This window comes from Nematolebias whitei, chromosome 7 (assembly GCF_014905685.2).
Source record: "Nematolebias whitei isolate Nwh7 chromosome 7, NemWhi1, whole genome shotgun sequence".
In the NCBI taxonomy this organism is placed as follows: Eukaryota; Metazoa; Chordata; class Actinopteri; order Cyprinodontiformes; family Rivulidae; genus Nematolebias; species Nematolebias whitei.
In genome coordinates this window covers 25699394-25712481 of record NC_056504.1, presented here as the reverse complement: position 1 = coordinate 25712481, position 13088 = coordinate 25699394, and the positions used below count along the sequence as shown (strand labels likewise).

The 13088-nt window shown below is 40.7% G+C and overlaps 1 protein-coding gene across 1 annotated transcript in view; it reads left to right on the top strand.

The window, feature by feature from the left end:
• LOC119411766 (membrane-associated guanylate kinase, WW and PDZ domain-containing protein 3) overlaps positions 1-13088 on the top strand; it is a gene marked incomplete in the record, with an annotated part of 451370 nt that overhangs the window by 353418 nt on the left and 84864 nt on the right. The window contains 1 exon segment of the mRNA XM_037678691.1: positions 11474-11590. Within this exon segment, the coding sequence (XP_037534619.1) occupies positions 11474-11590 (117 nt within the window).

The window sequence follows — 13088 nt, the reverse complement described above, 5'->3', positions numbered from 1 at the left end:
TACTTTTATCAGAAACACTTGGACTTCTGCATTTAGGGATGAGATTTAGTCTGATGATGACAGGACCGTTTTTATAACTCCTCTGAATGGAGGGGTTCGGGTTGCAAACTGTAACTTGTAACCATTTGCATAAAACCCTGTCCATCCATCTGAAAAACGGCGAGCATGTTTTAGCCACTCTACGTAACGTTCGTAGGGTGAACGTGCGTTAAGTGATGTGTCACGTTTTGTACGGCTGTCAGCAGTCCGCCCCTCAACCGCCGTCATGCGTCGCGGGAATGTTTTCTGTGTGATCCAAGGCGAGGCTTGTGCTGAAGGCGAAAGCGTGTGACAGCTGATGACGCGGTGGGGCTGCGCGTTTGACGTCGCTGTGCGAACGTTGAGAGGCGGAGGGCGTGGCTTCATTACGCCGTGCTGTTGGAGTGAAGGCTGCTAGCCCCGCGGGAGCACACGTTTTTCTCTGGAGGGACGCGCGCCACTCTCGCTGGAGGGGCGCGCGCTGGAGGGAGGCGGGACTCATTACCGGGTTCGTTCAGCTGCTTCACGTTTATGCAGCCGTGAGCTGCCGAACGCTGAGACGCGGTGGGTGACGGCTGCCCGTGTTTGATTCATTGAGACGGGTGTCGCTTCTTGTGAGAGAGAAGGACCTCCACCCGAACCAGCCTGCGGACCACATTTATACCGATGTGAGCCGGAAGCGCCGGGCAACTGTGTGTGTGCGCCAGCATCAACGCAGCGCCGTTGGATGGAGGCTGTTTCATCCTTGTGATCGACTCGTCATGTCTAGAGCGGCGGTGAGTTAAAAAACCTTTAATTAAGGACACCGGCTCATGTGTGGAGGCTGTTTCATCCCACGAGTGCGAGTTGACACCGCTTGAGTGAGGATCGTGCAGTTCTAGTTGATAACGAGTTATTTTCGCTTACCGTTGTGCCGTGATCGACTCGTCATGTCTAGAGCGACGGTGAGTTTAAAAACCTTATTTAAGGACACCGGCTCATGTGTGGAGGCTGTTTCATCCCACGACTGCGAGTTGACACCGCTTGAGTGAGAATCGTGCAGCTCGGGATTATAACGAGTTATTTTCACTTACCATCGTGCCCTGTAAGCGACTAGTAATGTCTTGGAGCGGCGGGAGTTTAAAAAACCTTATTAAGGACACCGGCTCTTTATGTGTGCGGCCGCTGTGAGCTCATCCGAGCTTACAGACTGGCTAAAAAACAGACACTTTGATCATTATTGATGATTTATTTCAACTTTCGTGTCACTTTTATACACACCCTCCGGAGACCGTCATTTTGAGAAACTTCTCTCTCATGAGCTCTGCCATTGTTTGCCCAGAGCGCTGTCTTGCAGGCGAACTCTGGGGAAAACGCTGAGCTGCAGGTTGCCGGAATGAAGAGGGCTGGATTCTGACGGGCGGGGCTGGTGGTGGAACTCAGCGAGAGCTGCGGCCGTGGAAAAGTCGAAGCTTGCTCGCGACGGTCCCTCCAGCGGGCCGGGATGAGCCGCGCGGCTTGATGAGGTGGCGCACAGCCTCTGGCACCTCCTCCTCCGACTGTTTCAATTCGCCAGCATGGTTTGAAGCTGCTCTGAACAGTGCGTCCGCAATGGGCTTCATCAGGTCTTGTGCAGTTTCTCCGGCAGCGAGGGGAGTAACGAAGCCAGGTGGATCGTTGGATCATCGTCATCCACGCTGCAGTCCTCGACAGGCAAACCGTAGGAGAGGCACATATGTTGAGCTGGCGTCAGCTGCCTTACAGAAGGAGTTCTTTGTCTCCAAGGCAGGTCTACGGCCTTCAGTCCCTTGGACATGCTATATGCTAGCAGCGCACGTTGTTGCTAACTGCGGCTGCCTGAAAAACACATCGGTGGGCTCGATTGGAGAGCATGGTCACCGTCTGCTTCGTGTTCCTCCGGAGGGACGGGACGCTGCTCCGACCCGGGCAGCTTCGCTCCGAAAGCTTCCGCGAGGCTTGGCTCCAGGGGGGTTACCGAGGAATAGCCCCGCTTGGTGAATCCCTCAACTCTGGTGATGGGAGCGGACTGGGGACCGACTCCTCCAATCTACCAGGAAAGAACCGTCTGCGGCCTCGCCCGTCGAACGTCCTGTTGGAACGCGAGGCCGTATGGATCAAGACGGTGAGCCACAGTGGAGCCCAGTGAAAAACAACCTTCCCGCCGATCATCCGAACTGGCGGGAAAAGGCGTGGGACGTAGAAAAAAGGGGTCCCTTCATGTCAGCCTCCTCCTGGGTTCCGCCGGGCAACCGTGAGGGCGCTGTCGGCCGGGAGCGGTGTGATCGCCGATGCGAAACGAGGTGGGATGGGGTGAGCATTCACTCAGCCCCCCTCCACCTACACTACGCTCCCCAGGAGGGAATGAGCAGCGGGGGCTGCAGCTGAGCACGCCTTGCCCCGGAGGAACCATCCGGTTCGCCCCGAGGGTCGGCGATAAGAGGAAAAAAATACAAGATGGCATTGTCCAGCGTGTAGTGACCTGTCACTGGGAAATGTTCCCCGACGCTTACCTTGGAATAAGACTGCTCGTCATCTTCTCCTCGGGGAGGAGAACTCAACGGACGACCGGAGGTCGACTGCCGGGCCAAGCATCCTTCACAAAGGTTGGTCATTTACACAATTTATCCTCTTTGTTCTTCTGACAGTGCTATAATAGCTCGCTGAAGAAAAAATGGGAGCCGATTTCCCGCTCTTAACGTAATTTATACGGACCGGGTGGGGCCCACACAGCAGGTGGGCGTGGACTAAATTTTTTCAGTGCTTATGCTCTGCATAACGGGATAAACCCATCAGCGACAGCCTTAAAGGGCGAAGCCTATATGACATAGAACTACATGCATTAAAATAATTATTATGAGCAAAATGTAGTAAAATGCTAGCTAAAAGAATATATGGATGGCTAAAGGCTAAACGAAGCTAAATGTTTGCTAAATGCTAAAAATACTAATTGGCTGGTTAAAGGTTTAAGTATTTAAAAGCTAGCTAAAGGTAGCAAAAGGCTAGCTAAAACATCAAACATTTAAGGCAGAAACAAAGAGCAGCAAAAGGGTAGGTAAAAGCTAAAAATAAAAGGATAAGTAGAAGCTAATTATAGCAAAATGCTAGCTGCAAGCTAAAAGCTGTAAAATGCTAGATTAAAGCTAAACATCATTATCAGGTCTCTCTTGTAAATGAGCCCCCGAGGCTCATTGGGATTAACCTGTTTAAATAAATGTTGAAAAAAAAAAAGCTGTATAGGAAAACAAAAAGAAAAAACTATTTGTAAATAAAGGCAAACATTTTGAAGTCAGAACATCCAGTTTCGTAGATGAGCTGAACATTTTGACATGAATAAATAAAATAACTCAAAGTTTACAGAAGTAGTTAGATTGCAAATAACATATGGTAAAATAGAAAAAAACTGATAAACAATACTGTGAATACTGAATCAGGATTTAGACAATGAAAGTAAAATAAAGGATAAAGAAGAAGTTGTGAGCGGAAGGAGTAGAACAAGTGTTGAGTCAAGTTTGCTTTCTGCAGTGTGTCAGCATATTTTTGTTTAGACTCCAGCTTTGTTATTTCGGTGTTTCATGTTCTTTCTCTCTTGTCATATCTCCTCGTGTGTTCTTGTGCTGCTGTTCCACCCTGACTGTTGACTGTGCAGAGTGAGACAGCTGGAAAATTAACTGACTGTCAGAGACACACGAACATGCAAATGCTGGATCCCATTTTGATTCTAACATCTGGCTCAGACAATGTCTGCAGCATGCCACAGCAAGATTTTTCATCAATTCATCCATATTTTGTCACAACAATAAAGCAGATCTCTGACTGTTGTAGTGTGAACCTTTGTTGGAGATGAGGATATGAAGCAGGCATGAACCAAAAGCTGTAAAACACACATTATATAAAAGCCCTACCCTTCTTCAAGGAATGCATTTTGTCCTTTGCCTTTTGTGACTGAGTTTCAATTCAAGATGGCTGCCATCTTTGCCATCTTGATTTGGTTCACTTTAAATGTTAATTGGTTGTAGATGTGCATTCAGTGGTAATTTTCTGAAAGATCCATTCAGATCCATCCTGTGGTTTATAAGACATTTTGCCAACAGAACAAACAAATACTCAGGTAAAAACATTATTGCTCCACCTTCGCTTGAGCAGAGTAAAATGTCCAGCATTCTTTGAAGGGATGTATATCGCTCACTGCCAGAGTTTTCAACTGTAACAGCTGGATGCACATCTACAAATTATTATTTTTGGAAACAATCAAACACAAGATAGCTGCCACGGCCAATTGATTTTTACCAACACAAAAATGTATTTAAATGAGTCAGTTTTACAAACATTGAACTAACATTTTGTGTGGTAGGACCAGATAAATGTCCTCAACATGATCACTACATCTCATATCCTGATACATGCTCAATAATCCACGTAGAAAAATCCAAAAAAGTTCAATCAACCAGTTTGCTGCTGGTTTTGGTTGTCAGCAGCAAACTGGTTGATCCACTCTGAGAAGGTGCTATTTAAGAGACTGAGCTGAATACAGCACCTCAGACTGAGGAAGTCTCTCGGATGAGAGACAAAACTTTTCTACATTTTTTTGCTTTGTTTTGTTTTTTGTTTTTTTGTTTTCTTGTTTTTTGAATGTCCAGAGGACCAGATTGAACTTTTTTGGACTACATCTCATAATTTTGCATGAGACTGGACATAATGTCATCAGCAAGATTGGGCCTTAACAGCTTTACTTGTTCCATCATGAGATTGTTTTAATCTTAAACTCTTGCTTGAAAGATGGTGCATGTGTTCCTTTAAATAATGGCATGTTTTTAATTTAATATTCAAAAACCCTAAATACCTGTCGCTCTGCACATCTCTGATGCTGTACACTTTATTATTGTTGCAAACTCATAAAATGTCCCTGTGAAATAAGAAATTGGTGCCACTTATGGTGGTCTTTCTGTCTTCTATTCAAAACTGCCCTGGGTGGTTTCACTTGTTCTTTGTGTCTGAAGTCTTTCATCAGAATTAAATAGTCTGGTTGAATATTTGAACAGTTTTTCACAGTTTAGCTATAAAAGACATGCTGCAGCTGTCCTAAAACCCCATGTGTATTTATCAGAAGCAAAAAAGAATGTGTTAATTTTGGTTTGATTTAGGAAAAAAACAAATTTAATAGAATAACTTTTTTTGTTCGTGTGTACTCTCTGGGATCCGGAGTTTTGTGGGCACAAACTGAAGAAGATGTGCTTTTAATCTCACCCAGGAGAAAACTCTTCTGTGTGCTGAGAGAAGTGTCAGGGAACATCTCTGGACCAGACACATTCCCCACTCAGAGGACTGTTAATTGACTGTCACACAACAGAGATAATGACCTCCCAGTGGACGTCCACCTGCCTGAGGGAGAATCCCATTCAATGAAATGTCAAAATTGACACAAGGCAAATTGTGAGTGTTTAGAGAAAGCTTTATAATAAGGGGGAGAATACTTATTATGCACAAAATTCAATCTAAACAGATGATTTCTAAACAATGTATTTTTCTTGCAGACAACAGAGATGCTATGCTTGTTTTGGTGTTTTATGGAGAAGGAAGTAACTGTAATGTGGTCCAACTGAAATGGGACTCCTTGTGAAACTAGAACATGTACACTACAGCATGTGATAAATGGTGGATTAAAATCAAAGCTACAATTAAAAGTTGTTTTATGACCCTAAATAAAAATAAAGGCAAAAAATGCCGTTTTAGTCAAACTTTGAAAAGCATGTCCACAATACTGAAGTTTCAGTTTGACCAGCAATTCATGATATGGTGGTGCAGTTGGTAGAGCTGCTGCCTCTCAGCAAGAAGGTCACCGGTTCAAATCCTGGCCTGGGGAGCCATTCTGGGTGGAGTTTGCATGTTCTTTCTGTGCATGTGCAGGTTTTCTCCGGGTACTCTGGTTTCCTCCCACAGACCAAAAACATGCATGTTAGGCTGATTGGTAACTCTAAATTGTCACTGGGTGTGAGTGAGAGAGTGACTGGTTGTTTGTCTCGATGTGTCCTTGTGATGGACTGGAGACCTGTCCAGAGACCTGTCCAGGGTGTCCCCCACCGCTCGCACAGTGATGGCTGGACATGGGCACCAGTGACCCCCATGACCTGAAAAAGAAAAAGCGGGTAAAGATGATGGGTGGATGGATGGATGGATGGATGGAATTTATGAGATATTTTGCTAAGACAGAGTGGACTCCAAATAGAAGTTCTTGTGCAATCTGCTTAAAATATATGTTGGGGTTCAGACTCAGCTATAATTAGTTGATTTAAAACAGCTGGTAAAAAATAGGCTGGTTTAAGAAGTCTATGGTAATTTGGTCAAAGCAAATTAACAACACTTATTTCAAGAAAATTAGTTCATAGCTTATATGAACTTTTGTTAGTGTCACAGTGACATTGGAGATTTTCTGTAAGGCTGAAATTCACTTCCATGCATCGGTTTCAAGAGCTTGAAACCGATGCATGCCATGTGGATGTGAGAGAGAATCAAATCTGCAGCGCTGAGTGTTTGGCTAATTATAGCAGTAGTAATTCTTCAGCGTGAGGTGCCAGTCTAAGTGAGTATGTTAACAGTCTGTCGCTTCACGAAGCGGCGCCAAGCACAGCCTCAGAGTGAGTGCAGTGATTTTCTGAGCCTGGAGTTTTGGAGCAGAAGAGCTCTGCTGTTGCCTGGTGAAATGGCAACATGTTGCAATGGGATTCCCATGGGTGACCTTGTTCCTTCCTGACATACCTCCTGTCATTAATTTTTGCAAAAAATCTCAGGGTAAAAAAGAAAAGGAAGCAATCTTCAGAAAGATTATTATGTAAAGTAATAGCTTAATATAAAAGGATATTTTAATTTGGTTGAATATTTTTGCTAAGAATAACCCAAGGATTCAGGCCACAATAGAGGAGACATGGAATAAAATGTGTTCAAGTTCCTGCCAGCAGCTGTAGGAATGTAAATTAGGAAGCTGAAAAACATGGATCATAAAAGTTGAAAAAGAAAGTAAGACTTTTATGTTGAACTGAGATTAAATTAGCAAAAAAGTTAGTCAAATTAATTTATAAAGCACCGTTCACAATTCAAAATCAAAAAGTGCTTCATAGTAAAATGAAAAAACAGTTCAATATACATAAAACAGTATAGAAGTAAAAGTAGAGATGAAACACTAAAATAGTAATAAAACCTAAAGATTGTAACTAAATACTTGTCTGAATAAAACAATATGATCCATTTTATTCTTTTTTTCCCCCCCTTTGTAAATTAAAGGCTTCCCTACAGCCATTCAAGTAAAAGTTTCAAACTAAGGAGAAATCTGTCTTAAAGAGAAATGATAAAAGTATAGGATTATTTGATTAAATTTTAATGTTGACAGTTTGTAAAATCTTATGTAGACATCTTATACATCTTTTCAGATGTATTAACTCTCAGAATATGTGTTATAAATGACTCTCGGCTTCTTTTTAAGACCAGTACTGATGGACTCACTGGGCTTCACAAGCTCACATCCTTTTTACGCTCTTAAGCTTTCAAAGAAGAAAGAAGAAAATAAAAAATGGGCTCCTGCACTTAAGCAGGAAAATTTGGATATAACCTTAGGGAGGAAATTAAGGAAAAAATAAAACATCAACTACAAGAGGGCAAAAAAGCCTACGAGAAGGTTTAAAGTGGTATATTTACAAAAAAAGGCACCATGAAAAGCATTGCAGGTGATGTTTTTCAACATTTGCTAGCTGGGTTGAGGATTTATTTTCTTCTAAGTTGTGTTCCTTGAGGTATAAGGTCAAGTACTGTATGTGGATCTCTGCAAGGCCAAGAGTCAAGAAGGACGTTGAAAAGACGTATCAAATGTCAAGCCATGCTCAGATCTAAAATGAAATATGTATTAGATTGGGTTTTTTTTGCAGCGATGCAGTATTTTGTGTAAAAGTGTCTCTTAGTGTGGTCTAAGTTTGGATTCTGGCAGAAAAATTCCTCACAAGGGGTGTACAAGAAGAAAGGGAATGTTATCGTGTGAATGCTGATTCAGCATTGATGAATATTGTTTTTCTGCCTTTTTTCCACAAGTTTTTGCAATTTGATTACTTCTGGTTGCATTTTTCCATTTGTGTCATTCGTACTGTAGTGCACAAGACATAAGTTCAAATTCAAGTAGGTTTTATTATCATTTTATCATATGTGGTACATGAGGTGGAACAAAAGTGTTTACACAGGGTCCCAGTTACATCCAACAAAAGCAAAAATATAAATTGTAAAAAGAAATAGTAAATAGGGATCTAAATAAAGGTTGAATGAATAGAAACTAAGATATATACTAAAACGAACACCAAACAGTACGCTAAAAGATCTAAGCTATACGCTAAACACTAATAATGTAAAACAATACAGTAATCCCTCACTACTTAGCGGTTTGTTTTTCGCGGACTCACTCTACATCACAGTCTTTCAAAATAAGATTGGGCATGACACACAATGGCTGATTGATGGATGACCGCACAATTGGCATGGAATTTTTATTTTAAATAAATTATTTTAAATGATTTAGCACCTGCTGCACCTTTGCACAGCCCACACTGCAGGAAAACTTACCTCCTGCAGTTGATCAGCTGATCTCTGTGGACAGCGGAGAAGTGGGCGTGGCCAAGAGAGCTTGCATGTGGCAGAGAGCTGAAATCATGATATTATGCGCTCTTTTAGAGCGTTTAGAGTTTAGAAACATTGTTTAGAATATTGCAAGAGTGCGAGAAGGGTTTAAAATGCCTTTATATATATATATATATATATATATATATATATATATATATATATCAGTGTATGAATGTGAAAATGCCCTGATTAGTCTCTTTAGAATGATTTGTTCAATTAGCTTTGTAGCGATCTAGTAGAGTGCTGTATGAATCGGTAAATGAGGACACAGATTGCAGTGTAAAGCACTTTGAGTATCTTGATCAGATAGAAAGGCGCTAGATAAGTACAGTCCATTTACCATTTACAACATGCAGCCTTTATTTTGAAAAACCTGCTCTGTTGGGATGACTCCTCCTAAAATCAGTGACAGAAAATAGTGACGTCTGTTGTGCCTCCGAAACTTGGAGCAGCAGTAAGTTTAAAAAGCAAAACATTATTATTGTAGTGCTGCTCCAACATGTTCTCCATCCTCATTATTTTCTTTCTAGACAACTACATCTTCTTTTGCCCAGACAGTATCTCTGAAGTCGTGCAATCTGATCTTGAGTCCAACTTATATTTACAGAACAAAACCTCGCTTGTTAGTTTTTTGGTCCTCCTGCCCAATGGTGAGGGCAGGAAGATGAAGCATGGAGGAAAAAATAAGAAAAAAATAATAATAATTTTAGCTGAAGACAATCTGATTCAAGTCTTTCTCATTTTCCTTCCATCAAAAAGTAAAGAAGCTGCAGACAGGAAGACACAGTAGGTCTCTTCCTGTTTTCTAAACTCTTCATCATGTTCTTTCACGGTAAACTTTCTCGCCGCCTGCTTGTGATAGCTCAGAACTGTTTCCTTTTTGTCAAACTTTGCATGAACTCCCTTTGTTTCTGCAAAGGCTGCTGGAAGTTGAGTCTTTTAATCTTCTTTTTTAAAATGAAACTGTGTGGTGTGTCACTTGTGAGGTTGTGGCATTCTGCATCTTTGGTGGGAAGTTTTTGAGGCTTCTTGTCCTAGAAACTACAGGAAGAGTCGAGTAGCTTTCACTTAGCAGTTCACATTTCAGATTGTTATTCAAACTATTTTTTTTTTCAGTCAAAGTGCAAAATAATCAGAAATTAATTTTAGCACAGTTTAGCATAAAGTTACAGCTAAGAATTTATTTGCTAGAAATGTTGTCTAACCTTTTCTTTGTCCCTAACCACAGTTTATTTGTTTACTTGATAAATAAATACGACAGTTTTGAGTGACTTTGCTGAGATCTGTTCAAGAAAATGAAACTGAAATCAAAAAGTTAAAATAGTCACAAAAAAAGCTAAAATTAGCAGGAAAAAAAAGCTAAGGTAAAGTATTAGCTAAATGAAATCTAAAATGACCTAAAGAGTTGCTCAAACTCCAAATAAGTAAAACGGTATCTATCAGCTAAAGATATTAAAACAGCAACTACAAGCTAAAATTAGTGTAACAGTAACTGTCAGGCTAAAATGAGTACATTTGAAGCTAAAAAATACAATTCGCAGAAAAATAAGTGTAAGCTCAAGTTATTAACAGACCTCATAAGCATCTAAAAGGTTAAGATAGTCAAACAATAACTAAATGTTAAAGTAAGCAAAACATTAGCTAAAAACAAAATTGACCAAATTGTAGATAAAAGCTACAAATAGCCAACAGCTAAAAGGTAAAACCAGTAATTATGAATAAAAATTTGCAAAATATTAGTTAAAGTTAGTGCCTCTCAGCGAGCAGGTCCCTGGTTCAAACCCCGGTCCAGGGGCCTTTCTGGGTGGAGTTTGCATGTTCTCTCCGTGCATGCGTGGGTTTTCTCCGGGTACTCCGGTTTCCTCCCACAGACCAAAAACATGCATGTTAGGCTGATTGGTAACTCTAAATTGTCCCTAGGTGTGAGTGAGAGAGTGAATGGTTGTTTGTCTTGTTTGTCTCTATGTGGCCCTGTGATGGACCTGCGACCTGTCCAGGGTGTACCCCGCCCCTCGCACAGTGATTGCTGGACATGGGCACCAGCGACCCCCGTGACCCAAAATGGAACAAACGGGTAAAGAAAATGGATGGATGGATGGATAGTTAAAGTTAGCAGAAATGTAGCTAAAAGCCAAAGTTAGCAGAACAGTAACTGTAAGATGAAGAATGGCTAAAAGCTAATTTTAACAAAACATCAACTAAAAGCCTAAATTAGCATCACAACATTAAAATTCATGAAAAAGAATTGTTTAAACTTTGATTTTCTCCTTACTACAGTCTCACTCAGAGACCAAACTGAATTTACAATGTAAATCAAAAAGGATTTAAGCTTCCAGTGATTAAGGACAGGTGGTCAGGAGGACAGGAGGAAAATACATTTGTCCAGAAAACCAAAGTGGCCACTTTCTATTTTTGTCCACAATCAAAATGACTTTAGAGATTTGACTTTGCTTAATCCGCTAAATGCCATAATCTGAAAAGGTTGTCCAAGTAAAACCTGAAGGATTATAACGCTGATCTTTCTGAATGTATTCACTGCTCTTCCAGGACATAAAATGTGAAATGACCAGAAGTATTTGAGTGATGTCACTGTTGAGTGCAAGTCTGTTCCTAATATTTGGCCTTATTTTTTTCTTTACATTATTTTTGATTCTTGTTGAGCCTGGATTGTTTTAAGCTCTGAAAAGCTGTGCAACAAACAATACCTGTTCCAAAATTGTGCATGTACACTGAAAATAAAGCGGGTTCCTCTGAGAAAGTTTTACTTATCTTTCTTTCTTTTTTTTTGTCTGTGTTACTGCAGGTAAAGTGTTGAACACGGACCTGCGCCACTACCTCAGTCTGCAGTTTCAGAAGGGCTCTCTGGACCACAAACTCCAGCAGATCATCCGGGACAACCTCTACCTACGTACCATTCCCTGTAAGTACGCCAGGCAGGCTCCAACTCACAGCACCCACAGCCAGCTGCAAGTGCAACCCAAGCCAGGAGTGTACAGTATAACCCACTTTCAGTGCATATGTGCTCTTATCTAAAGCACCTTATGGGAATAATTAGAACGCTCCAAATGCATCCCACAACTGGAAATCCATCACACAAGGAGCTGCATTAGAGCTCTCTCTTTCCATTAAACAGGTCTGTATACACACATCACAATCACTTACTTCACTCATGAATTGTCATTCAAAGCTCTTTTCATGCACACTACAAAGCACACACACTTAAGCGTCACCATGGCAACACAGTCAAGGACATCTCGATCCTGCATGTAACTTATTTACTCCTGTACCTTATCATCACCGTGATCAAAGTCATATTCTGTCTATAAATAACCCTGCTTTTTTGCTGTTGTGCTTTCTTTTGCTGACTCTGTACTCAGCCAGGCTGTCACCACCGATTATTCTTTTCCACAATCAATAATAGGTTGGTAAATAAGATTGGTACAGTGGACTGACAGGACTGCTGCACGGAATGGCAGCTCTGTTGGTAAGAGTAATTCCAGCTAAGTGGACCAGTTTTTGATTGCAGTAATTTTAACAGCTGGACGTGAGAATTTTTGCATGAAAACACATTCATGAACTCAAAGCATGTTTTGTGATGTCACACATGTTTGGAGTGGACGTTAAATATAGAATTTGCTTTTTTTTTTTTTTTTCAAGATTTTTTTTTATTGATAAAATTCTACTTTCTAAAAGCGGAGAATTTCACAAATGTTTTTTTTAGTTTCAATTTTCTAACGGATCAATAAGGTTTTTGAATTCCTTTGTTGCATTCTTTTAATTTAAAATCATGGAACTTATCAATGTTATAGGCGAATAGGTTTTTGTACAAAAAAAAGTCAAATTGATATCCAGATAAAAGTTTCTATGGGTTGTAGGAATGTTTCAAAATGTTTAAAGTCTCGCTTTTGATAAGAATTTTTTGAACTGAATTTCTAATTGTTTTTCCTTCAGCTGCTCCCTTCTGCAGAAGTCACCACAGTGACAGAACTTCCATGAAAGATTTGGCAATTGTTTTACACTGAATGCCCATCCTGGCAAAACCTGGGCTCAAACTTGCAGCCTCTGAATCACAAGACCACGACACTGACCACTGAGCGCAGACCAAAGAACTTAAATTTCTTATAATGAGATAATTACATTGAATTGCCAAACAAACAAAAAGGACATGTAAAATGTTTCTGAACTACTGAAATTTCTGGACTATTGAATGCACCTCAATATAAGCCAGGCTCAATATAAGCCACACCCACTAAATTTAAAAAGAAAATTAAAATTGTGCATAAATAGGCCACACTTTATAAGCCGTGGGTGTTCTCGTTGTAACATGAGATGTTTACACAGAAAGTTTTTTTTAAAAACTTTTAATTAGATATGTACTGGTAATACACATAAATACAGTAAATTGTTTTTTTTTTTTT